Source organism: Peromyscus maniculatus, chromosome 21 (genome assembly GCF_049852395.1).
Source record: "Peromyscus maniculatus bairdii isolate BWxNUB_F1_BW_parent chromosome 21, HU_Pman_BW_mat_3.1, whole genome shotgun sequence".
Classification (NCBI taxonomy): domain Eukaryota; kingdom Metazoa; phylum Chordata; class Mammalia; order Rodentia; family Cricetidae; genus Peromyscus; species Peromyscus maniculatus.
Genome location: NC_134872.1, coordinates 25,833,857 through 25,858,166, shown reverse-complemented (window position 1 = coordinate 25,858,166; position 24,310 = coordinate 25,833,857). Strand labels below are relative to the sequence as shown.

General features: G+C 46.4%; 1 protein-coding gene across 1 annotated transcript; it reads right to left on the bottom strand.

Annotated features, from left to right (window-relative positions):
* Window positions 1-1,914: 1,914 nt before the first annotated feature.
* On the bottom strand, window positions 1,915-22,286 carry Ddx21 (DExD-box helicase 21). Its single transcript, XM_006972728.4, has 15 exons — window positions 22,095-22,286; window positions 19,198-19,629; window positions 18,024-18,099; window positions 17,223-17,401; window positions 15,108-15,225; window positions 13,861-14,046; window positions 12,427-12,572; window positions 11,571-11,720; window positions 11,024-11,185; window positions 9,871-9,990; window positions 8,813-8,886; window positions 6,874-7,033; window positions 6,037-6,171; window positions 4,867-4,911; window positions 1,915-4,397 (listed from the first exon to the last, which is right to left on the bottom strand). Exons 1-15 carry the CDS (start codon window positions 22,179-22,181, stop codon window positions 4,116-4,118), a joined length of 2,352 nt encoding a protein of 783 aa, XP_006972790.1. The 5' UTR covers window positions 22,182-22,286; the 3' UTR covers window positions 1,915-4,115.
* Window positions 22,287-24,310: the final 2,024 nt, after the last annotated feature.

Here is a 24,310-nt window from a genome sequence, read left to right as displayed (position 1 = left end):
ACTGAACCACCTCACATCCTCCAAGTCCCCTAAAAAATTTATAAAGGCTTTGAGCCAGGCAGGGTGGCAATTAATCTGTAGGTTTACACAGAGGACAGATCTTGCTTCAAGTTAGCAAATAATAAATTCCCGCTATGTTTCAACTACTTACTTTTGAGATGGCTTGCTATGTAGCCCAGGCTAACCTCAAACTCAACATCTTCCTGTTCATCTGCAGCACACCCTGCACCTGAAGTGCCAGGATTTATGGGTGTGTCACTAGCCAGTTCAGTTGGGGTTCATATATATATATATATATATATATATATATATATAATGGGTTCTCATCCACCACATGAGTTCCGTGGTTCAAACTCAGGTCATCAGGCTTGGTAATAGGATTCTTCAACCAGATTCATCTTACCAGCCCTCAGTAACCTTTGATCGGAAGTCATGAATATAAAAAACACTTGCTCCATTTTCCTTTCAACCATTAAGCACTGGCAAATGCCCATGTATCCTCTGACGCTCTCATTCGTGCATGGCTCTTCTCATGCCACAACTTCTGAAGTTCCCATCAAATGGAGGGGACATTTCAACTCTCAAGCACCAGCTGTGTCAAGCACTTTGAGATACACAAGGGAGCACTCACTGGCTTTTGTCTGAGATACCTGCTTTTGTGTGAGGCAAGGTCTCAGGTAGCCCAGGCTGGCTGCATGAGTTATGAAAAGAATATAAGGCAAATTGTGTTTCTAGTTCTAATTCTGTTAGATTTGGGGTTTTGGTGGTTGCATAAGTTTCTTCTCCATCCTTAGGTGAAGTTCCTTAAGCAGGAAAGTAAACAACTCAAAACTGCTTCAGGAAGTCTCTGAAACTGACCAGATTCTTTAGGTCCTTCCCTGTTGGAGTAAGGAGCACAAGCTGAGAGTCCGTCAGACTAGGTGAAGCTGAGCTGCAGAGAAGACTCTGAGGGGAAAAGCTGCAGGGAGACGGAGACTAGCCAAGCTGCCAGCAAGAGGTTTACACCTGAGGCACCTGGAAAGGACACTCTCCAATCTGTTGGGCTGCCTGCGGGCTGTGCAGTGTGCTCCAGTGGGCCTTGGTGATACAGCTTTGAATCCATTCACCACGTTGGACTTTGGTGGTATCTGTGCTTTGGTTTGTCCCCAACCTCACCTCCCCAGGAAAAGTTTCGTCATACAATAGTGGTGGATGAATACATAAAATGTAATACTGAAAGTGTAAAATTTAATATGAAACTTCGTAATTTCCATTTCTAATGCCAATTCTAGCCGTAGATGTTTATTAAATTGTATAGACCCTGGGTCTGGTTAATTTTGGTGTGTGATGTTTTTGTTTGCCAAGTTTTTAAATAATAAAATTCACCAAAAAATACGTATTGGCACACAAGCCTTTAATCCCAGCATTTGGGAGGCAAAGGCAGACAGATTTGAGTTCAAGGCCAACCTTATCTACATAGTTTCCAAGACAGCCAGAGCTACATAGTGAGACCCAGTCTTGAAAACAACAAAGTTTATTAAATAAATGTAAAACTATTTTTTAAGTCTTAAAAACAAGCAAGTGGGGAAGGGTGAATATGCCATAGTGGATCTGTATGTACAAAAAGGTAAACATCGACTGTGAGGAAGAGAACAATTCTTAAAACCGAATGGATGATTTGTTTCAAGAAATGAATTCGGATAAAATTGCCCACAGAAATGTTAACATAGGACTGCTGTATTTTTGGAATTTAGCGACTGCTAACCTCTCCCTGATCCCCCCCTTCTCCTCCCTAGTGTAATACGCACGGGAGGGGAGGCCAGCCTCTACCAACTGAGCCACAACCCTAGCCCAGGTTTACTAGACTTTTATACCTAGCAGTCATTGTCATAATAAAAATGTCGAGCTATTTTCATTTTATAAAACAAAACTAACTATAAAGCATTAGTATCTTTATTATGGCATAATGCAGTACTTTATACAGTAATTCATTTGAATGTAAAAACATTTTATGTACAACTGCAGGAGAAATAATACAGACAGCTTAAACATAAAAATGGGTTATAATTCAAAAGTCCATTGAAACTGGAAAATATTTTCTATGTAGAAAATAGTAAAAAAGATAACATTTCCCAATAAGCCCATTTAAGCCAAATAATAGCTGAATTATACATATAAATATTGATTAGATTCTGGGATACAGAAGAAACCTATCTTCATCTGTTCAGAGAGCTATGTTTTACTTAAGTTGTGTAAGTGAGATTCCTATTCGTCTTCCCCTCACTGTTTGATTTATGGCAGACATTTTTCTATAGGCTAATCCATAGTCTAAAAAGATTTTAGCCTTCTACTCCTGAAAGTACAGCCAGCATATCCTTTCATCAGCTTGATACGGCACAAATTCTTATCCTAATAGTGAAATGTTTCACTAGTGCATGCCCAGTGATTGGGCAAAACCAAAACTTATTTTAAGCTGCAGTCAAACAAAGAAAAAAGTTCTAAAGAATTCCAAGCACAGAGGACAAGAACCATCAGGCCAGAGTTCAAGGGGAAAACTGAGATTGGAGCTAATTTGGTGATGAGAGCCCTTTGGTGCCATGTGTTCCGGTTAAGACCAGTTAGGTGGTGGCACTCACACTAACATCAGAGGATGAGTCTGGAGATCTTAGCTGATCTAACAATTGGAGAAAACACAAGGGTGCGTGTGATTCTGGCTTTCCTTCCCAGCCTGTTCTAAGATTCCCTGGACAGAATCTCTAGGAAGGCAAGAAGACCCACCGTTGAGCATCTGTGCTAGGTGGGATAATGCCCCCCAAAAGAAAACCTGAGAACTCCAGCAGTTTATTACTGGGCCAGGTGCTACACCGAGTTCTTCAGTTCCCTCAAAGCAACAATTTCAAATGGCGTAGCTTGGCTGAAAATTCTCTAGGCGGTGTTAACTTTTCAATGGAGAAGCAACCTAACAGAATTAGAACTTATACTGTGGCTTAAGATCTAAGCCACTGAGAAGATTGTCCCACTGTACCCCAGTAGGAGACACAGTCCCTTGCAGAGTCATGGCCTGTGCAGTGGTCACCATTCACAGCAAGCCGCCTCCTGCCTCCTCACTTGTGACCATGAAGACCATCTTGTGGCTTTTCTGAATCATTCTTCAGCATTACCAACTGAGCTTAATTAATTACTTCTTGGTAAATCAATCTTCCAAAAGGGCACAAGCACTTCAATATCATCTATTTCGTCTTATTACTGATAAAAAATCCAGAGACTTTAGACATTTGGGACCCTGGCTCCTATGAAAATGTACTTCTATATACACTAGAACATTCACTGAAACACAAGTCACCTAACGAGAAACTGAAGAGTATGCGGAGACACTGTGCAGAGATCTATACTGTCTGCCTTCCACCCTCCACATCCAGAGCCTGGCACAAGCTAGTCCAGTCAGCTAAGTCTGAAATGGCTTTGAAAAGCCTTGTTCAGCATCAGACCTCAGCAGACATACAGACTCTAGCAACTGTTTGTCAGGAGGCCAAGTATCAGAGGCAAGAAAAAAATCCCTGACTCATGTGGTCCTCCAGAGACTGAGGCATCCCTTAGGGACTTTCTTTTTTTTTTTTTTTTTTTTTTCCTAATTTATTTTTTATTTTATATATATGTATTGATGTTTTGCCACAGGCGTAGGTCACGGGTGCTGGGAATTGAACCCGGGTCCTCTGGAAGAGCAGTTAGTGCTCTTAACCACTGAGCCATCTTTCCAGCCCCCTTAGGGACTTTCTTTGGAGGACATGAGTAAGAGACACTTCCAGGGACTAGAGATGGAGTTTAGTCGTAGGGCGTGTGCATGCTCAGCATGGGTGAGGGTCTGGGTTCAGACCCCAGTGCATGCTTACACACAAAGATGGACTTGCAAGGTCAACATGGAAGGACACACCGATCCGTGGTTGGCTTTACTTTGTAAAATTAGACACTATGTTAGAAAATGATAACCTGAATTCGCATCCCTTTTCAAAGTGAAGAGAGTGGGCGATGTTAGCCTGAACAGTTGACTGAGCAAACGTCAAGAGGAAGGAGGCGGCGCTGACAGGGGGGTGAGGTGGGCACTGGAGTCCGGGGTGAACAGTCCTTCCCGCCTCCACTCACTGACCAAACGCTTTACTAAAACTCCGCTTCTGCCCTTTGTTCGGGGATCTGTTACTTTTGTTACCACCGCCAGGCCGCTGTCCTCTGAAGTTTCTACTTCCTCCTCGCTGTCCCTGTCCCCTGAAGTTCCTGCTTCCACCGCGCTGTCCTCTGAATGCTCCGCGGCTGCCATCGCGCTGACCCCTGCCGCCACCTCGGTATCCCTCCAGGGGTCCTTCCAGCTCCGGCTGCTCCGTGGCCACAGCGAGCTGCCAGCGTCTTGAGTCATGCCACTTCTCCTGTGGGTAGAGGAAGGTTTGTTCCGTGGCTTACTTCAATTCGGTAAAGCCACAAGGAAAACCTGTTGTCATGTCTCCAAGGAACAAGTTGGTAAACAGGTGCTTAAGAGGCTTCTAGGGCCAAGTATGGGGCCCCAGCGCCGTGGGGCGAGTGCGGGGACAGGTCTTCGGGAGGGGGAGGGGCAGCTCTCTCTACGATTGAATTTCACCAGTCACTGCAGCTGGCTGGGGCACACACTAAGAGACGCAGCAACAGCAAGTGCGTGGGAAGGCGTGCGGCCCAGAGCAGTGGGGCCCTGAGGAGTGGGGCAGCCGCTGAGCCCAACCCCAAGGAGGAGCAAGGCATGCCAGCAGCAAGGTCACAATCAAACAGCGAGACTGTCCTCTGTGGTCCACACTGTCACTCTGCTTTCAGAATGAATACTGTATGATCTGGGTCTACAGACATTAAAAAACGAAAAGAAAATACCTGTATTTCTGTGACTGCTTCAGTGCGGACATCAAAACACACTCCCTAGAAATCAAAGCAGGAAGAGTCAATCCGAATAACTGCCAAAAACAAAGAAATCTGCAAAGAGATCAGCAGGTACGGATGCCGGACAAAACTCTGGAACATGGCTAACATGCCCCTGAAGACAGCAGCAGATGTGGAGCTCCCGATGGACCAGGGCATGCAACCGCCTGCGTGGGCATTCTGGGCCATGACACTGTGCTAACCCATACTCAGGAGGACACAATGAAAAGCAGAAAACGACATTGCTGATTTCTAGTTTTCCATAATTCAGTTTTCTGTGAGAATATGAGACAAGGTATATGGTTTACACTGTAGGATCTTTGATAACAAGCTCTTTCCTTATCAGTTGGGGAAGCCACCAACAGTAAAATACCAAACTACTCCTGTAATGGCAATTTGAGCCACACACACCCCAGAAGATTACCCAGCCATAGCATAGGCAGGTGCTGAAGGACCTGACATTCATGGACTTCTCCATGCACGGGCAACTCCAGGACCATGGGGACATTCAGGTACCTAGAGAGGTTTTGTTGCCCTTGAGTAGGTCACAAGGATTGAAGCCTTCATTGTAAGCAATCAGAGGGAGGGAGAACTTACTGGGGTGAACATCACACCCTAAGAACTCTGCCGTACAGGTAAGGACTCCTCTAATTGTGTCCCGAGCCTGGGACGCTGGAGCGTCAAAGCTAAGCCTCAAAGAGCACCGTGGAGGGAAGACACGGTGAGCACCAGGGTCAGCCCCACGGGGAAAAGGCAGTGGGTGCTCAGTATCCCCACAGTAACGGGTGCGAGAGGTGGCGATGTGGAGCTGGTAAGCAGAACAAGTTGACCCTCAGCTTAGGCTCACGGCGTCTCTGACCATGCATTTCCTACCTTATGAGCATCCTCACCTAACACTGGGGCTCTGGGTTTCCATGTGCATCCGTGTATGTGACCATCGAGGGAGCCCAGAGTCAAAACTATTTCCCAAGAATACTTCTCGGCCCTTCTTATTCTCATTTTCCCATGAAGGCACAGTGATATCCGCACAACAGTTTGGGTTGGAGACAGCATCATGGGAGAGGACACATCCTGGTTACCATGCTAACCAAACTAAGATGAGGCCGCCAAGGCCCCGGCACTCACCAGTTTCCCTTTGAGGAAGACCATCCCCCGCACTTTGGCATCGATGCCTTCACCCAGCTGCTCCTTAAGTTCTTTCCAAGCGTAACTAATGTTGGGCATTTCAATCGAGCACCGCAGGATCATGGTCACAAAGCCCTTAGGGGACAAAGAGGCATAGAAGTTAAGTCTTGACAACCCATCGGTATCCTAAACACTTGCTCTGAGGAGGGAAGCATTCCTGGGGCAGCTCCCTGACGACACACCACCCAGCCACGGAGAAGGGGCACAAGTAGACTGGGGCAATCTTAGGAAGACTGGTACCCAGTCGTGAGTTTTCTAAAGTGTCTGTACTGGGGGGGGGGGACGGGACTGGCTGAAGCACAGGGAATCTGTGTACTTCTTCTGCCACATGGATCTATAATTATTTCACTAAAAACAGGAAACATCAATGTATCAAAGGAATTCCCCATGGCAACAGTCCAGGCAGTGGGTTTTCCTTCAGTTCTAGTTCACTGGGATTCATTGTCTGTCTCTCTCTGAGCTTACGTGCAGAGGCAGAGAGCAGGTGCAGAAATCTGCTCTCTCCTTCCACTCTGTGGGCCCTGGGGTTGTCAGGCTTGGAGGCAGGCCACTGCCTTGCTAAGTCTCCCTGGCCTTCCACCCCTGAGTAGCCAGTGCTGGTTCCCCTGGCCCTCCAGCCCGGAAAGCAGGCATCCACCCTGCCGCCACTGAGTTTAAGTAGGAATGGCTAAACCCAACCAGGCCTTCCTACCTCCCAGAGACGGTGAAGACAACTAGGAAGGTTAAACGACTTTTCAGTTTTGCTTACGCCATTTTATAAAGGACCCAAAACTTTACCGCTTGGGAGTTGATCAAGGAGCGCTGGTCGACCGATGTGGCCCCTGAAATGTGGGCCAGCGCGGCTGCCAGGGCCTCCACAGCCCCCTTCTCCTCAATCAGCTTCTCAGCCGACTGCTTGAAGTGGCCAATGGCGGTCGGAGGCACAGAGTCCAAAAGCCTGGGGTTTGAGAGCGAGCTTGTTAGACAAGGCCACTATAGTAAGGAAAATAAACGAGCTCTAAGATGGGCACCAGCACAACTGGGGTGTAGCTAACCTGGCTGGAAGGCAGGGCCTGTCTAATCCCTAGCACCGCATACACCGGAGGGGCCGCCTTAGGCACTCAGGAGGTGGAGCCAGGAGGGCCTCAAGTTCAAGGTCATCTTCGACTACAGTGACAGCCTTGTTTGCCTTTATTGTGCTCTTTGGGACAGGGTCTTACTGCATCTGCCTGCAACCTGCTCTGAAGAGCAGGATGGCCTCACACTCAGCCTTCTGCATCTCCATGCCCAGCCCCCATACAGTAAGCGACAGTATAGTGAACTTGTGTGTTACTTTTAGAACTGGACAAAACTATAGCCACTTATATTCTGAAATTTTAACAAATGTTCTCTATCGGGTTTAAAACACAGACTTTTTTGAGATGTTATTTGCTGGAGCATAGCCATTGTCTTGGCAATAACAGAGCAGGATATCTGTATGTTATGCAGAGTGAGCTGGACATCTCTTACATACTACTAGATTGTGCCTCTTCAACCCTGTATTTCCTGAATTTGTTAGTACCCCATGGTGCCCCACCTTGGGGCACGAGAAGGAAAACATGCTGTAAAAACTCAACTTGAAAATGCTGTTTGGGACAGGCTCCCCGGCTCTCAAGACCACACCAATAGCCAGCACCTCCACTGCTCATGGCCGCCCTGCCTGCTCATTACCCATCCAAACTGTGTGCTTCAGGAAAATCCCGGGTCAGCTGCAAGGGTGCCCAACTACAGCACCGCTCTGACACCCTTCCCTGGATAGCCCTATACACATGGCTCCATGGCTTCATCTTCTCTCCTGGCCACTGCTCCTCAGGCCAGACCTGGTCAGGTGCAGTGCTCCACCTGGTCAGGTGCAGTGCTCCACCTGGTCAGGTGCAGGGCTCCATTAAGCTGAAGCCTCAGTCATTACAAAGGGCTCAGGAAGCTGCTTTTAGGCTCCTTTTCCATCTCCACAGTCACTTCACACAGGTCATGCCCTGAGCCCTGAGGCATGATGGTACCATTCTGAGGCTGCCAACAGCCACCTCTGGCCTGAGGCTGCAATAAGACAACTGCTTACCATTCAGACTTAGTGCAAATTGCTGACTTCTGGGGCCTTTTTTTCTGCCTGTTATGACAAGCATGTCTCACACCTACAGCAGTGACTGTGTGGCACTCTGAGCTCAGTATGCATAAGTAGGGGATATAAGTCACCCCTCAAAATATGTGTAAATAGACTTTGGCTTACACGATGTTTACCCTGTTCACCTCCAGATTGTGATGCAGAGGCCACAACAAGGAATCCTAATCAACTGAAAATCCTCCCGTCTACAGGATAATGCTACACAATCATACCACTACCAATAAAACCTTCACGAGAAACGGCTGATCAATCCTTACATTCTATCACTTTTCATTCTACCACATAGGGAATAAGTGAATGAAGATTTGGAATGCTGTCTGTGATCCTATCTAACCAGGCACAAAGTGGGAAACATCCTTAAAGTAGACACTACAGACCCAACTCTTGATAGTGGCTCCCCTGAGAAACAGGGCCGGGATGACTAGAAACATGGATGTTTATTTATTCATCTATCAAGCTGGCTGCTTTGTGAAAAGCAGCTGGTTGTATTAACTCTTGATAAGGAATATGGAAAAGAAACTTTGAAGGTCCAAGAAGCAGCCTGGAAAGAGACCTTGGTGATGGAAGAGAACATACCTGATGGCATCTTTGCTGGAGGCTTTGATTATTTCTGTTGCAGAAGGAACACCTATCCGTTTAAATTTAATTCCCTACAAGGAAACAAACCACAATTTCATGTACAAAGGTTAGTTTCTACTGAGACAAGTAACTTTTTTTTTAATTTAAATAGTTTTCTTTTTCTTTCTTTTTTTTTAAATTTTGAGACAAGGTTTCTCTGTATAGCCTTTGGCTGTCCTTGAACTCTATAGACCATTTTGGCCTCAACCTCACAGAGATCCGCCTGCCTCTGCCTCCCAAGTGCTGTGATTAAAGGGGTGTGCCACACAACCCCGCCCCCCCATCTCTTCAGACCAAATAACTTGTTTTTTAAATCTACCAAATAAACCACTTCACTATGTGCCTATCTGTCTGTTTTCCCACACCCCAATAGTTCTAAGGAGTTATTTATAGGCTGACCCCCAATGTGACGCTGTCTGATGCTTTTTCTCCCTTCAGACTGAGGCTATGGTCTGGGGACAGAACTGATTCTGCAGGTGAATGGCCATCCTGCCACCTCTCATCAGCACCTCTCCAGCACTGCAGGCAATGGACTCTCGCTCATCTCAGACCCACAGCTCCGTTCTGTGCGGCAGGCACTAGGTGAAGCCCACTGAACACAAGGGAGCAGCCAGGGTCTTCCTGGAGAAGGAGGAATCTATAAATATTCTGTAAGGAAATTTAGTCTCTCCTTTAAAACAGGGTTCTCAAACTCATGGTGATCCTCCTGCCTCAGCTCCTCAAGTGTTGTAGGTTCATGTATCGCTCCCAGTTCCCTCTATCTTTCCAATGCTCCTCTATTCTTCTCCACACTCTAACCTCCTCAAGTACTTCTGGTCACATTCATAGTATTGTCTACGAATTGTCTTTCAAATATAAGAAACGGGTCATTATCTTCAAATGCAAGTTATTTCACAGCCTTCTACCATGGAATCCCAAAGGAAGTCTGTATCTAAGAGGCTTGCCGCCACAGTCCTGAAGACTGCCCTTGCTTCAGAACTTAGCATGTGTTGAGTGCAAGTCAGCAACGTCCTTACCGCCTTCTGCTCCACTTGAGCTAACTGGTACTCTTCCTTGTGCTGATAGAAACAGATGCAAACCCCGGTCCTTCCAGCTCGGCCTGTCCGCCCCGAACGATGAATGTAGGACTCCACATCCTGTGGAAACCAAGCAGAGGAGTGAGACATGGGATTAAACAGCGTGTGCAGGTCAGTGAATGAAACTATGAGTTTCCAAACCTCTCCAACAGTGCTCCCTATCCTGTGTGCAAATATTCTAGGGGTATGTGTTTTTCCAAGCCTCAATTGACTGCAGTATAAGTATTTACTTAAATTAAGTATTTACTTAAATAATACATCTCATTTAACTCTATACATTGAATTAAAATTTTGCTAACAAGTTAGACTATTTCTATTCACAAAAAAGACATGGGAGCAGCCTAGATTTCCAACAAATGAATGGATAAGGAAAGTGTGTACAGGCATGATGAATTTTACTACATTACAAAGAAAGCAATGAATGAATGGATAAGGAAAGTATGGACAGGCACAATGAATTTTACTACACTACAAAGAAAGCAATGATGAAATTTGTAGGAAAATAGAAAGAACCAACTTGGAAAGACAAACACTGTTCTTTTTCATATGCAGAGCCTAACTTCTAATCAATTAATTAATTAATCAATCAATCAATCTACCTACCCACCCAAACTGAGTGCAGAATTCAGAAAATCAGAAAGGCCCCACAAGACGAGGCTTTCCCCAAGAGGAGCAGGGAGGCTGCTGGAACACACTACTATGAAGGTGGAGGAGGGGAATATTGAGGGTGGAAGGTGGGAAACAGAAACAGGAAGCAGAGAGATGGCTGTAAACACAGACACCTAAGTCACATCACAGCAAGCCACGATATAAAAACAAGTTACTAACGGGTTATCGTATTCTTTTCTGCAAGTCTTCAAGAGCCAAAGTACATAGTAAAAAACTACCAAAGTAAATAAAAAGCCAGGCAAGGTAGCAACTGGTTGGCCTGAAACTCTCAAACACAGAATGCTGGAATGAAAGGTATATGTCCACCATGACTAACAATCTACTGGAAACCACAAAAGTCAATGAAGTAACTTTTAGTATCCTCAAAGAAACAAAAGCAATAATGTTTTATTGTTTAAGAACAAAAAAAACAGAAACAACTTACCTTTGGTGGACAGCTTTGAACAACCAAGTCAACCTCAGGGATGTCTAACCCACGTGCAGCAACATTGGTTGCAACCAAAACTCCAAAACTGCCATTTCGGAAACCTTTCAGGGTGATCTCTCTTTGCTTCTGTGGAATGTCGCCATGTAACGACTGGGCATCCTGCAACAAAATAAACTGACCTAAGAATACAAACCCAACACGCCACCCCCAAGAGGCCCAGGGCTCAGTCTGGGGATACTCCTTCTGGAAACATCACAAAGCGAAACAGATGCCTTCTGACTTCTGCTTCTTGTGTGGGAAAATCTTCAAATTGTCTGCAGCCCTCAGCCTGACATCAACTGTTCCTAACCATACTCCAAGGTCGAGAGCACCACCCAAAAGTGGCTATAACTGCTAGCATTACACGTGACCCAGCACCTGGGCGGCAGGACTGGTAGGTTACATAACCCATGACCAGCAGAGAAGCTTCCCCGATCTATCACAACCTGGAATCATCCGGTGACGGCACACTGATGAGCCAGCCTTTCCGGGCAGAAGGACCTACCTGCTTTATGCATGTATTCTGGGACAGTTCCTGGGCTTCCCTCTTGGTTTCACAGAAGATGATGGTGCGCCCTTGGTGACCACTGTACACTCGGATCACGTCCCCGATAACCGCCGCCCTCTCAGTCCAGTGACACTTGATGGCCAGGTGCTTTGAAGAGAAGAAACAACACTCGGTGACGCCTGCCTGGGACCTCACAGCTCCCTTCTCAACTCCCAAGTCTAATGTCGTGTACAGAAAGTAAATGCGGGCCTTACAGGGCTGTCTCCTGCCACCACTGCTTACAGGGAAAGAAGGAAGCTAAAGAAACCAAAGTAAAGAGCATTGTGGTCTGTCCCCAGGCCTCTCGCCTTTCTCCAAAGAGTCTGGCTCCTTTACATTCTAATGCAATCAGGAAATGCTATTTCCCAGGCTCCTGCAGGAAACCAAATAATGACAAGAAGGGCCTGTGTGCGCTGCGCTATGGCCCTTCATCCACTTCAGTGCAGTCTGTACAGGCCTGCCCTTGGGTGAAATGAATTCATCTAGGTACCGGAGCCTCAGATGAAACAGATTCCACATGATGGGTCAGATTGCTCTGCTGCCCTCTAGCAGATAAATTCTAAATGTAACCACTTTGTTTATCTAATTCAAACAGGGTTTCAAGTGACTCTGAAATCAGGCTGCTAGATGATGAAAATCCAGAAAGCACAGATACTATACATAGAAGAGGAAGATGTATTTTACTTGGCTCTTCATAAGGATTTAGTATTTATCTGGAAAAAGAGCTTGTAATTGCTAGTTTTAAAATTATCAGACAGGAAACAGAAGGATTGACAATTGAATACTAATTCCGGCAACTAAATGAATCATTTACCTCCACAGTTATGGCTGCTTTCTGAGTCTTTTTACCAATCAGGTCCACCTGTTCGTATGTAGATTTCATGTATTTCTTAGCAACATTAAACACCCAGTGAGGGCAGGTTGCAGAGAAAAGCAATGTTTGGGGGTTGTCTTCAGAATCTTGGGGGAAAAAGAAGTCAGTGTGAATAATCCAAACAAGCCTGCATACACAGTACTCCACCTCTCCTGGCAGCTCCAGGGCACACCACCATTACCACCGACACCGGCGGCCAGCCATGCATCAAAGACACAAAAATAAAGATGCCTTCGAAGACTCCCCAGACACAAAAACTGAAACCATTTGTCATCATAACGGATCCCTAATGATCAAAGTGTGTGAAATCTATGTTGTCTTCTAGCCTTTGCCCTCTCTCACTCACACAGGAAACTGGACAAACAATCCTGGACGTCCAGGTACCAACCAGCACGGATCTCTAATTAAGCAGCCTGTGACAAAACCCACAGCAGCTTAGTATTTTAAGAATTCAGAATTCAGGCTGGGGTGCAATCCAGTGGCAAAGCCTTCAGCTCATTCCTCAGCACCCCCAAAAGCCAAGCCAATGTTCCTGGTCATCTGGACTTAGGAGCACTGTGGTATTGTTCTCAGAAGCCTCAAAGGGCACAAGCTAGCAGACCCAGTTCAGGGCACTTTGCAACTGGATCAGCAGCTCTGCACATGGAGATCTGTGCTACAGAACCAAGTCCAGGCACCGCAGAACCGCGCTGCTTACAGCCACTGTAAACGGAACCCTCTATATGAAGAAGGTGAGAAGTGGTGGGTGGAGGAATGACCCATGCCCAGTCACCTGACAAGGCTGGAATATCTAACAGTGCATTGATAATCAGTACACACACACCAGGAAAATACTGAAAGCTGTTGGAGCAGTGTAGCAAGCTGGCAGAAAAGGAAATTTTTCATTTATTCTCCCAAGTTTTCACCAATTATAGAACAAATCCGGCTTTAAAAATTCCAAGTCTTAGCCAAGTGTTGGCACATGCCTTTAATCCCAGCACTCAGGAGACAGAGGCAGGTGGATTTCTGTGAGTTCGAGGCCAGCCTGGTCTACAGAGTGAGTTGCAGGAAAGGCGCAAAGCTACACAGAGAAACCCTGTCTCAAAAAACAACAACAAAAATCCAAGTCTTAGCTGCAAGGTGATACACGCCTTTAATCCCAGCACTCAGGCGGCAGAGGTGATCTCTGTGAGTTCGAGGACAGCCTGATCTACAGAGCAAGTTCAAGGACAGCCAGGGCTACACAGAGAAACCCTGTCTCAAAAAACAAAATTAAATAAAAAAATAAAAATTCTATGTTCCTTGAGTAAGTGCCCTTATTTATCTCCTGGAAGACAATTTCACCACGACTCTTCCTAAGGTCCTTTCCATCAGTTCCTTAAATTTGGGGCTTACCTTTCTTGTATGCCACACATAAAATTTCTTCCACTTGATCAGCAAAACCCATATCCAACATCTGGTCAACTTCATCCAGGACAACATGTTTTAGTTTGGTGAGATCTAGCTTTCCATTCTGCAGGTGGTCTTTAATACGACCTGGGGTTCCAACCAGGATATCAATCCCAGTTCGCATTCGTTCGACTGTAAAAAATTTCAGCAAAAAGAGTTGCTTTCTTTTAAAATTCCTTTTATTGGCATGGAGCATCCATTTAAACACATTTTCCCTCTAACTCTTACTAGACAGCTATAAAGTAACATGCTGTACGTAATGACGTTAACAATAATGAAGGACCTCCACTTCAGTAGGAGAGTATGTGAGAAGTGAGGGCCAGCGTACTAACTAATAAGAAAATGATCCACTAGGAAATAGTAGCAAATGACTTCCTGTTTGGCTGGCAGGAAATGTCAAGATTTCACAGATCACAAGTGACAGTCTTGGAGAAAAGAACCTTTGGGGGGGGCGGGGTATGTGTATGTGCGCGCGCGGGCTGAGACAGGGTATTAATACGGAGCTCTCAATGCTCTTGGACTCAGCCCTCTTTCCTGCCTTCATCTCCCAAGAGGGCCACTCCCTATGTGAGGCTCTGAACTCGGAAGCTCCTGCAGGGTGACTGGGGGAGAGGGTGAGCCAGCCCAGAAGGGCAACCACTCTAACGAGGTGCAGAAACACCAGGACGTGGTGCAGTACGGAGACGGGAAGGAGGCCCAGGGACTGCATGGGGCACCTTACACTACCTAACACAGCCTCCAAGATAGAAAAGGTAAGCGACTTGGACACTGAATGACTACGGGCTCAGTCAAGGTCCCATCGAGCTCAGGTCTTCCAAAGCCAGTGAGGATGGGAACGACCCTCACTGTGTGCCGATGCTTGATCACGGTCCTGACCAGACAGCAGCAGGTTAGGAAGAAGGGACTGCAACCTCAGCTGGTGCCCGCGGAAGACGTCCGCTCGCTGGCAGCAGGAAAGACACACGTAGAAGAAAGAGGCAAAGCAGACACACTGGGTCTGTCCTGTCGCGGTCTTTGGATAAGTACTAAGCACCCTAAGATTCCCCTTGAATCACCCAGGACCCTGCCCTTGGCCATCTTTAAACAACAGGCCAGAGAGAAACCCAAAATGAGATAACAACAGACTTCAGGCTGAGGGGCCTCCCGAAGAACAATGCCCGCACACCCCCTCCCTGGCTCTCGAACTGACTTACTCTGACCACCGTAGGGAGTTCCACCATAAAAACAAGCCACCGACAGCTTCTTTGTGATGTCACTGAAGTCTTTGCTCACTTGATTTGCGAGTTCTCTTGTAGGTGCAAGAACTAGTACCTGAGAGAGAGAAAACACAGAATTCCAAAGTACTGTGCAGTCATTGTTTCTCAGCCACTCCAGATTTCACCACGATCAACTCATCCTACTCATCTTTTTAAAAAATGTTTATTTATTTTTATTTCTGTGCACCACGTGCATACAGTGTCCAAGGAGGCCAGAAGAGGACATTTGTTCCCCTGGAACTGGCTGTGAGCCACCATGTGGGAGCTGGGAACTGAACTTGGGTCCTCTGAAAGAGCAGCCAGTGCTTTTAACTGCTGAGCCATCTCTCCAGTTTCCATCCTATTCATCTTGATATATACTCAAAACATTTATCATGTGCTCTGCAATAAATACCACATACTACATGGACAGGACCACGACGACAGTCCCCAGGCAATAGTCTAAGGGCCCGTGATCAAGCTGATTAGACATGGGTGTCCAAACGGATGCTGCTCCAGAGAATAGTTTCAGGAAGATAACCCAGAGGAGCTATACCAACATTAGCTGATATTCCAGTTTTCCCGGGGTCTGATGCACTATAAAGTACTTTTTACTCATTAGTCTGATTTAATTCTCAACAACCTTTGAGGCAGATACTGAAGAGTAAACGAATCAAGTCTAAAAGCTAGATGGACCCAGACCCAGACCAGTATGTCAAAATTAAGTGAAACTGGCGGAAACCCAGAGGTATCGACAATAGGGTGCGGACAAGATTCAAGACCAGATCCTCATGCCTAACACTGGTTATGGGAGCAACAAGAAAACATGCCGCCCAGCACATGCCGCCCAGCGGCTTCCGGAAGCTTCTGGTCCACAATGTCAAGGGGCGGGAAGTGCTGCTCATGTGCAACAAATCTTGCTGTGCTGAGATCGCTCACAGCGTTTCCTCCAAGACTGCAACAGCCACCGCGGAAAGAGCAGCGCAGCCGGCCATCAGAACCACCAACCCCAACGCCAGGCTACGCAGCGAAGAGGATGAGTAGATGGCTCGCCTGTGTGTTTTATTTGTATTTAAATAAAACCACACAAACTGCCTTCTCGGTAAAGGCCAGATAGAGGCCAACCTAGACTTAAACTACAAGCGGCAGGGCCCAACACTTGTGGATGGGTTCTTCTAACACTCACTCAATTCATTCTGGATAATAGCAAAAACAACGACCCAGAAGCCAGCTGTGGTACTATACGCCTTTATAACCCCAGCAATCAAGAGGCAGAGGCAGGTGGATCTCCGTGAGGTGGAGACCAGCCAAGTCTACACAGAGACTGTCTCAAACAAACAAACAAACAAACAAACAAACAGCCACGGTCAAGTCTGTAAGCCTTGCCAAGCACATCCAACATTTTTTTTTTCTTTTTTTTTTTCCTTTTTTTTCTTTTTTTCTTTTTTTTTTCCTTTCTTTTTTCTTCTTTTTTTTCTTTTTTTCCTTTTTTTTTCGAGACAGGGTTTCTCTGTGTAGTTTTGCGCCTTTCCTGGAGCTCACTTGGTAGCCCAGGCTGGCCTCGAACTCACAGCGATCCACCTGGCTCTGCCTCCCGAGTGCTGGGATTAAAGGCGTGCGCCACCACCGCCCGGCCCACATCCAACATTTTAAAGGAACATTAATAAGTGTGGATGACCACAACCACAGGACAGATCACAGTACGGAACATACAGAGTTGGCGGCCAACAACCCGAAAGAATCACCCCAGCCAACATTCAGAGAAATTCAGTGAGCGCAAGGACCTTGGAGGAACCCAGTACTAAGCAGCATTTACTTGTTTGTTTGTTTGTTTGTTTTTTGAGACAGGGTTTCTCTTGTGCAGATTTGCGCCTTTCCTGGAAGTCACTTGGTAGCCCAGGCTGGCCTCGAACTCACAGAGATCCGCCTGGCTCTGCCTCCTGAGTGCTGGGATTAAAGGCGTGCACCACCACCGCCACCATCGCCTGGCCCACTAAGCAGCATTTGCAAACCAGGCCCACATGCTTCTGGGAGCTGACCCGGGGCCAGCTGGGATGAGCTTACGACAGTTACCTGAGGGGCCCGGCCTCTCTTCCTGTCTTGTAGGCCACTCTGAAGCTTCTCAATCAAAGGGATGGCAAAGGAGAATGTCTTCCCGGTTCCTGTCCGTGCCTGGGCAATCAAGTCTTTCCCACTGAACACATGGTGGAATGTCTTGGCTTGGATAGGAAACAGGAAGTTCACCCCACGAGCTGCGAACAAATCAATCATGTTACTTGCCATTTTGTTTGTTTGTTTGTTTGTTTTATTTTCAGTGTTAGGGACAGAACGCTGAGGTTCTGTTAAAATATCAACTCCAACTGAAACACATCCATACTTCTGGTCCTGGAGAAAGAACTAGGGAATTCTACCTTTTCACCAGCATCTACAGAGTCAGGTTCAAATACATTCTGAGTAGTTTAGAACCCACTGTACTAAAAAGTATTAATAAGCCTTTTTATTATAATTTTAATAATGTGATTAAGTTACTTATATCAAATCTCACCCACCAGCTATCTGAACTTAAAGGACTGAGGCTCTCCATTCTACACTTTTCTTTGCCAGTGAAACACCTCAAACTTGTCAGGAACAGACCAAAGGACCCAGGACATCCTGGTGACATTAACCTCAGGTGGAAGAGGACAGAGATCACACAAAGTGTCAGTCATCGCATTTCTGAATGTTGACTAAATTTTAATAACTGAATCAAAACAGTACGGTCCTATCTGTAACACACAAGTCTACTTCACTGTAGCAGAGATGGCCACAGTAAGAATTGGTCCCAATTCACCATAATGAAAAGTGAATTCAAATTCTGACACCAGGGAATCTCACCTTTGAGAAGCTTGACAGTCTCCTCAGATATGGGAAAATTAGAGAAAGCTCCTTCTTTCTGTTCCACAGGTATTTCCTGCCAAAGAAAAAAGACTTCAGAAATCAGTAGTTCACATGCAAGTGAACGCAAGAAGCCTTCGCTGGAGAGAGCCTGCTCTCAGACAGCTCTGGGGGAGGCTGCCAAAGCCGGATGGAGGGACTGTGATCAGCAGGACCCACACCACAAAGCTGTGCCGACTCCACACACATGCCAGGGTACTTGCTCTTCTAAACACATCAGGTTAAACCATCAAAGGGGCTGCTGAGATGGCTCAGTGGGGACAAGCCCTCGCTGCCCAAGCCTGACATGACAACTGAGTTCAGTCCTCGGGCCCTGGGGTGGAGGGAGAAAGAATTCCTCCAAGTTTCCCCTCACCTCCAAACACACACTTGTTTTCTGTGTGCTGTACAGAGAGTTCAAGGCTAGGCTGGAAATAAATACAGCAAGACCTTGTCTCAGCCTGCCTTGATGCCTACTAAAGATGAAGGCCAGGCGTGTGCCTTTATCCCTAGCATGAGAGGAATTCTAGACTATTCAGGAATACACAATGAGACCTCATCATTTCAAAAAAAAAAAAAAATAAATAAGATAGGTGGCGGTGGCACACACCTTTAATCCCAGCACTCATGAAGCAAAGGAAGGAGGATTTCTTTGAGTTCGAGACCAGCCTGGTCTACAGAGTGAGTTCCAGGACAGCTAGGCCTATGCAGAGAAACCCTGTGTCAGGGGGTGGGGAATTAACTCTGATGCAAAGTGCCACCCTACAGCTTGTTATGTACCCCAACGCGGTGCTGGCATATCAAATTTCCTTCTACTATTAAAATAACATGTATGCTCACGGTCCTGGGCTCAACCTCTACTACGTAAACAATCGTAAAATGTTTACAATTGTGTGTAGCGACTGCCTGTTCTCCTGAAGCAATGGAACAGTCTGCCTACTCTAGTACAACTTTGCCCGTGATAGAGCAGTGGGTAAGGTGCTCACTCAAGCCTGCCAAGCCCAGTTCAATCCCCAGGACCCACCCGGTGGAGGGAGGGTTGTACACACACGCACACACGCACGCACGCACGCACACGCACACACACCCCCAAACACATGTAATAGAAACAAACAAAAGCGAAATCCAGCCTCACCTTCTCTGTCTCACTGCTACTCTCCTCCCCGGTGGCTTCACTGGAGTTCGACTCCGAAGGAGAGAATCCATTCTTGAGCTTGGGGCTTTTCTCTCTAATGTCTCCATTTGCTTCCTTCCCTTTCTTCATCTTCTTGGGCTTAGGAACATCTGCATCCTCTTCAGAAGGCTCCTCGAGGCTTACTTCTTTGGTTTTAGCAGAGGTCGCTTTCTTCTCAAGGGGCTCCTTTTTTTTCTTGGAGGTTTTGCTTTTAGAAGCAGTCTCATCTTGAGGTGCCTCCTCTTGCTTTTTGGCCTTCTTGGACTTCGGGGGATCCACATCATCTTCAGAGGGCCCTTTCTTTTTAACTGCTTTAGCTTTGGAGGAAACTGTCTCTTCTGTTCCTTCTGTTGCTTCTTTGGTCTTAGATTTTGGCTTCTCTTTTCTAGTTTTCTAAAAATTAATAAAGACACAGCACTGAACAAACCCACCATACTTGTATAGAATCCATCAATTCTGGGTTATTTCAGGACCACTTATGTTATGAAGAACACAGCCTTAGGCATTTCAACATTGGTAAGTTAAAAAATCTGCCCCGAAATTATACACGTACAGGTAACACAAGGACCGAGCAGGCTGTATTTAGGAATGTGTGTGTGTGTGCAAACAATTTAAAGGAGTGTAAACAATTCAAAAGGAGACCACGAATTTCAAAGTGAGCAAGATGGGGCTTACATAGAAGGGGTCAGAAGGAGGAAAGAGAAGGAGGGGGAAATTATGTAACTATATTATAAATTTTAGAGATAGGGTCTCACTATCTAGAACTGGCTGTCCTGGAACTCACTCTGTAAACCAGGCTAGCCTGGAATTCACAGAGATCTGCCTGTTGCTGCTGGAATTAAAGGTGAGCAACCACTAAGCCTGGCTTAATGTAATTATAATTTAAAAAAAAAGTTAAAAAAACCCACACAGTATCCATTTTAATACCATTTCTTAGTTCAATGGAGATACATATATATAAAATAGTCCTATTAACATGAGGGAATAAAAGAACTCACAGTAACTCTTCAGCTCATACTGGTCAATCATTACAAAACTGAATTTTCCCATGAGATTTTAAGGGACCCCCAAGCTCTCTCTAAACTGCATATTATAAGAAGTGACCAAGAGCTAGGGAAATGGTTCAGGGGGCAAAATGCTTAACAGTGTAACCATGAGGACTTGAACTGGAAACTCCAGTGCCCTTGTAAAAAGATGGGTGTAGGGGCATGTGCCTGTCACCCCAGCTGGTGGGGCTGGAGTGGGGAGCTAGTCCGCCTAGGTGAACCAGAGGGGTCCAGGTTCACAGAGAAACTTTGTTCCCCAAAGTAAAGTGGGAAGTGATAAAGACACCCACCCAGGGTTGACCTCTAGCTTCCACACACGCAGGGTAAGTATACCCATACACACAGGTACACACTATAACAGGGACCAAGCATTGTCCAAAGTAACTGTAAGAGAAATAAAGCTTTGTTATATCCTCAGACAGATCTTAAAAAAGTGGGTTTCTCTTCTCTCTCTGCTAAATAACTATACAGTAAAAACACTCATGAAACGCATACTTCAAAGGACAAAATGAATTCACATAAAGACACTATATGAAACAAAAATACTATGAAAAAAATCCAACCTATCATTCTCATATGTAAAAAAAAAAAACCCCACGGACTTTATTTAAATGTACATATATCATACTACTGAAAACTTGTACCAATTAGGCGCCCCCTACTAGACTCTAGTAGAGCTCCAGATAATGGAGAAGTGTAGAACTAAATTCTGACTCCCTGAACTGCAGGCCTGCCCTCTCTCAAACCACCGGCTAAGGCAGTGGTTCTCAACCCTCCTAATGCTGTGCCATCCTTTAATACAGTTCCTCATGCTGCGCTGACCTCCAACCATAGAATTCTTTCCATCGCTACTTCATTACTGTAATTTTGTCACTTATGATCGGATCTGATATGCAGGCTATCTGATACGCCACCCCAGTGGGGTCACGACCCATATGTTGAAAACCGCTGGGCTAAAGGCTAGAGCTACGTACAAGTTCAATGGTTCAGCACCTGCCAACACGTGAACAGCCAGCCCAAGGCTTGGTCCTTGTTACCACAAAAAAACATCTTAAAAATAATGGATTATGGATAATCTCTCCGCCGCTTAAACACCTGTCGGTTATATAAGTGAAAAACAGCCAGGAAGTCGAGTTTGGAACATAAACGAGTAGTCAGGCCCCTCCCTCTTGACTTCAGCACCCCACAGCTGGACACGCGGATGCAAAGCCGGGACGCTGAGCTACCTGCGGTTTCCACCTTATCCAAATATATTATTACTGTTTCTTTTAAAGTCTCCTACTTAAAAGCTCCCGGAGACAGCAAAAAACGTCAACCAAGCCATACAACACAGGGGTTCTGGGACAACTTTCGTTCCTTCCTACTTTGATCATTAGAGACAGTCACGTTAGATCTTCTCATCCAAGGAATAGGAGCGAGGGCGATTTAACAGTGCTCACACAGATCCCCTCTGTAAGAGGGTGTTCACTTAGCCCAACTCCAATTCCATGCAGATCTGAGCGACAAATACTAGAAAGACCTGCATTGCCTCGTTTTCTGAGTTTTTGCTTTTTTTTTTTTTAAGCAGGGGGAACCGCGTGCGTGTGTGTGTCACTGCAGAAGCCGCCCATGTGCCCTAGTTTCAGGCCTCGCTGACTGCGACTCCAGTCCACACTGCGACGCGATCTGCCATCCCCTTCCGCACTCTCGAGCCTGGCCAGGAACGCGTGGCCCGGGACGCGCCAGCCGGCTCAGCGTGTCAGAGCGGCCCGCGGAGCGGACGGCCACGCGCTCCCGGTCCAGCCCGGTCCGGCCCGGGGCCCCAGGTCTCACCTTCTCGCTTGTCTTCGGCAACGTCTCCATGCTGTCCTCGGCCGCGTCTGATCCCAACCTGGACTCACTGCGGAGTTTTCCCGGCATTATTCAGCACGAGCCGCTCAGGCCTACCGGCTTCCTGCACCGCGTGCAAAGGAGAGAGAGAGAAAGCACACCGGCTCTCAGCCCGCCCTAGCTCGTCACTTCCGGAACGGGCGCATCCGGCGGAAGCAGCGAACACCCGGAAGGCTCCGGTTCGCACGGCCGTGGCTATGGGACCGGTGGATGCGGCGTGGAGGCCCTTCTGGTATTCTCGTTTAATTCTACCCGGATTCCCACCGGCCCTGTGAGATAAACACGTCTAGCCAGCTAGAACTGGATAAACGACCTTGAGCCTAACCCTGCTGCCTCCATTTACCAAGTCTGGGATTACCGGCAGGCTACATTTTCCCGCGAACAAAAGTCTGGCGTTGTATATCCTTCATCCGGTGTGGAAAACTGATGGAGGTGACAGCTAAACCCAGGTGCCTTGGTGAGCACCAGAATTCAGGGACCAGGGAGACAGCTCAGTTCTAGTGGCCTGAATTTGCGATCCCTGGAATCCAGAACCGACTGCAGTTGTTCTTTTACACACGCGCGCGCGCCGTGGCGCCCGGGACCCCCCATATACACGCCGCACAGTATGAACAACTTTAAAGAACCAGAATTGGCAGGGTGTAGGGGTGCACGCCGCTCAGGAGCAAGAGGCGGGCAGATCTCTAAACTTGTGTCCAGCCTGGTGCACATACTTCAAGACCAGCTAGACATATGGTGAGATCCTGCCTCAACAGCTCTTTCCCTATCACACTCCCCACCCCACCCCCCAAAAAAAATCAGAAAAGTATGGTCTTTTATTCATGTGGGCACTGAACAAACGTCCTGAGCATTCTTCCTGTCAAATGTGAGAAACGGCTAGGATTCACAGACTGTGCCCGAGACTTGCCTGTCCTCACGGATTATATATAGATTGGATTCTATATAGACTGTCGGAAGATATGGACGGACATTAATGAGTTTAAAGGCCTTTAACAGGGCTTTCAGGCTAGGAATGGGTTCCCAGTGGTGCCTACGTTGGACAATTCACTACTCCCATCGGGTAAGGGAAAGTGGCCAGTTGAGTGATCTGTGACGATGTTAGTTTTTGAGTCAGGCTCTCGGTACATCCCTGACTGGCCTTGAACTCAGAGAACTACATCTGCCTATGCTGGCATTAAAAACTTGTACCACCATGCCGGTGGTAAGTTTTTAAGCTTCTTCTGAAGAACTAGTGATTCAAATAATTGGAAGACAGTTTATCATAGTAGTTTGAGAACCGAGAGTGCAAAGTGGATTCTCTTCCACCTTTATGTGGGTTCCAGATATCGAATGCAATTCTTCATGAGGTAGCAGTCACCTTTACAAGCTTATCCATCTCATGGGTCCTAAGAAAATGTTTTTAAATGGGTCCACTATAATATTATGCTTTGGGGAAACAGCAGAGTGTAGCAGAAGAAATTCTAGATTCAAATCTTGAGCTTAGCTGCTTTGGACTTTGGGTCTGAGGTAAACCTTAGAAGGCTGGAAATGGAAAATGTTCCAGAAATAATTTTTTATTTGTCTGTCTTACTTTCCTAAAATGGGAATAGGTTATTAACATTACTGACACTACCACATTGCCATGAAAATGGGTGTATGTGAAGGTGCTTGCCAGGTGTAGAACTCAGGAACAAAAGAGACTCTGTTTCAAAAAAAAGTGGAAGCAAGGACAGCACTCAAAGTTGTACTCTGACCTCCACACGTGGGCCCTGGTATGTATGTGTCTGTGCTCACATAAATACACATACTTACAAATCACATTTTAAAAAGATTATTTTTTTGAGACAGTGTGTATGTAGCCCTGACGGTCAAGAAACACATATAGACAAGGCTATCTCTCAAACTGACAGAGCTCTGCCTCCCGAGTGCTGGTATTAAAGGTGTGTGCCACCACATCTGGCTAAATTTTGTTTTAAGATAGAAGCTATTCTTTGTTAGAACCCGTGCTGATAGGAAAGCTAATCCTTAGTAGGTAGATCCTTTAAGTCCACCTTGCTAGCATTTACCTGCATGCTTCTCTCTCCGTCTATTACATAAGCCCCCTTCAATGGCTGATCACAAGGCCTCCAGTGTGGACTCTTGCCTTGTGCTCACCACTGCTTTCCTCAGTGAAGACCACA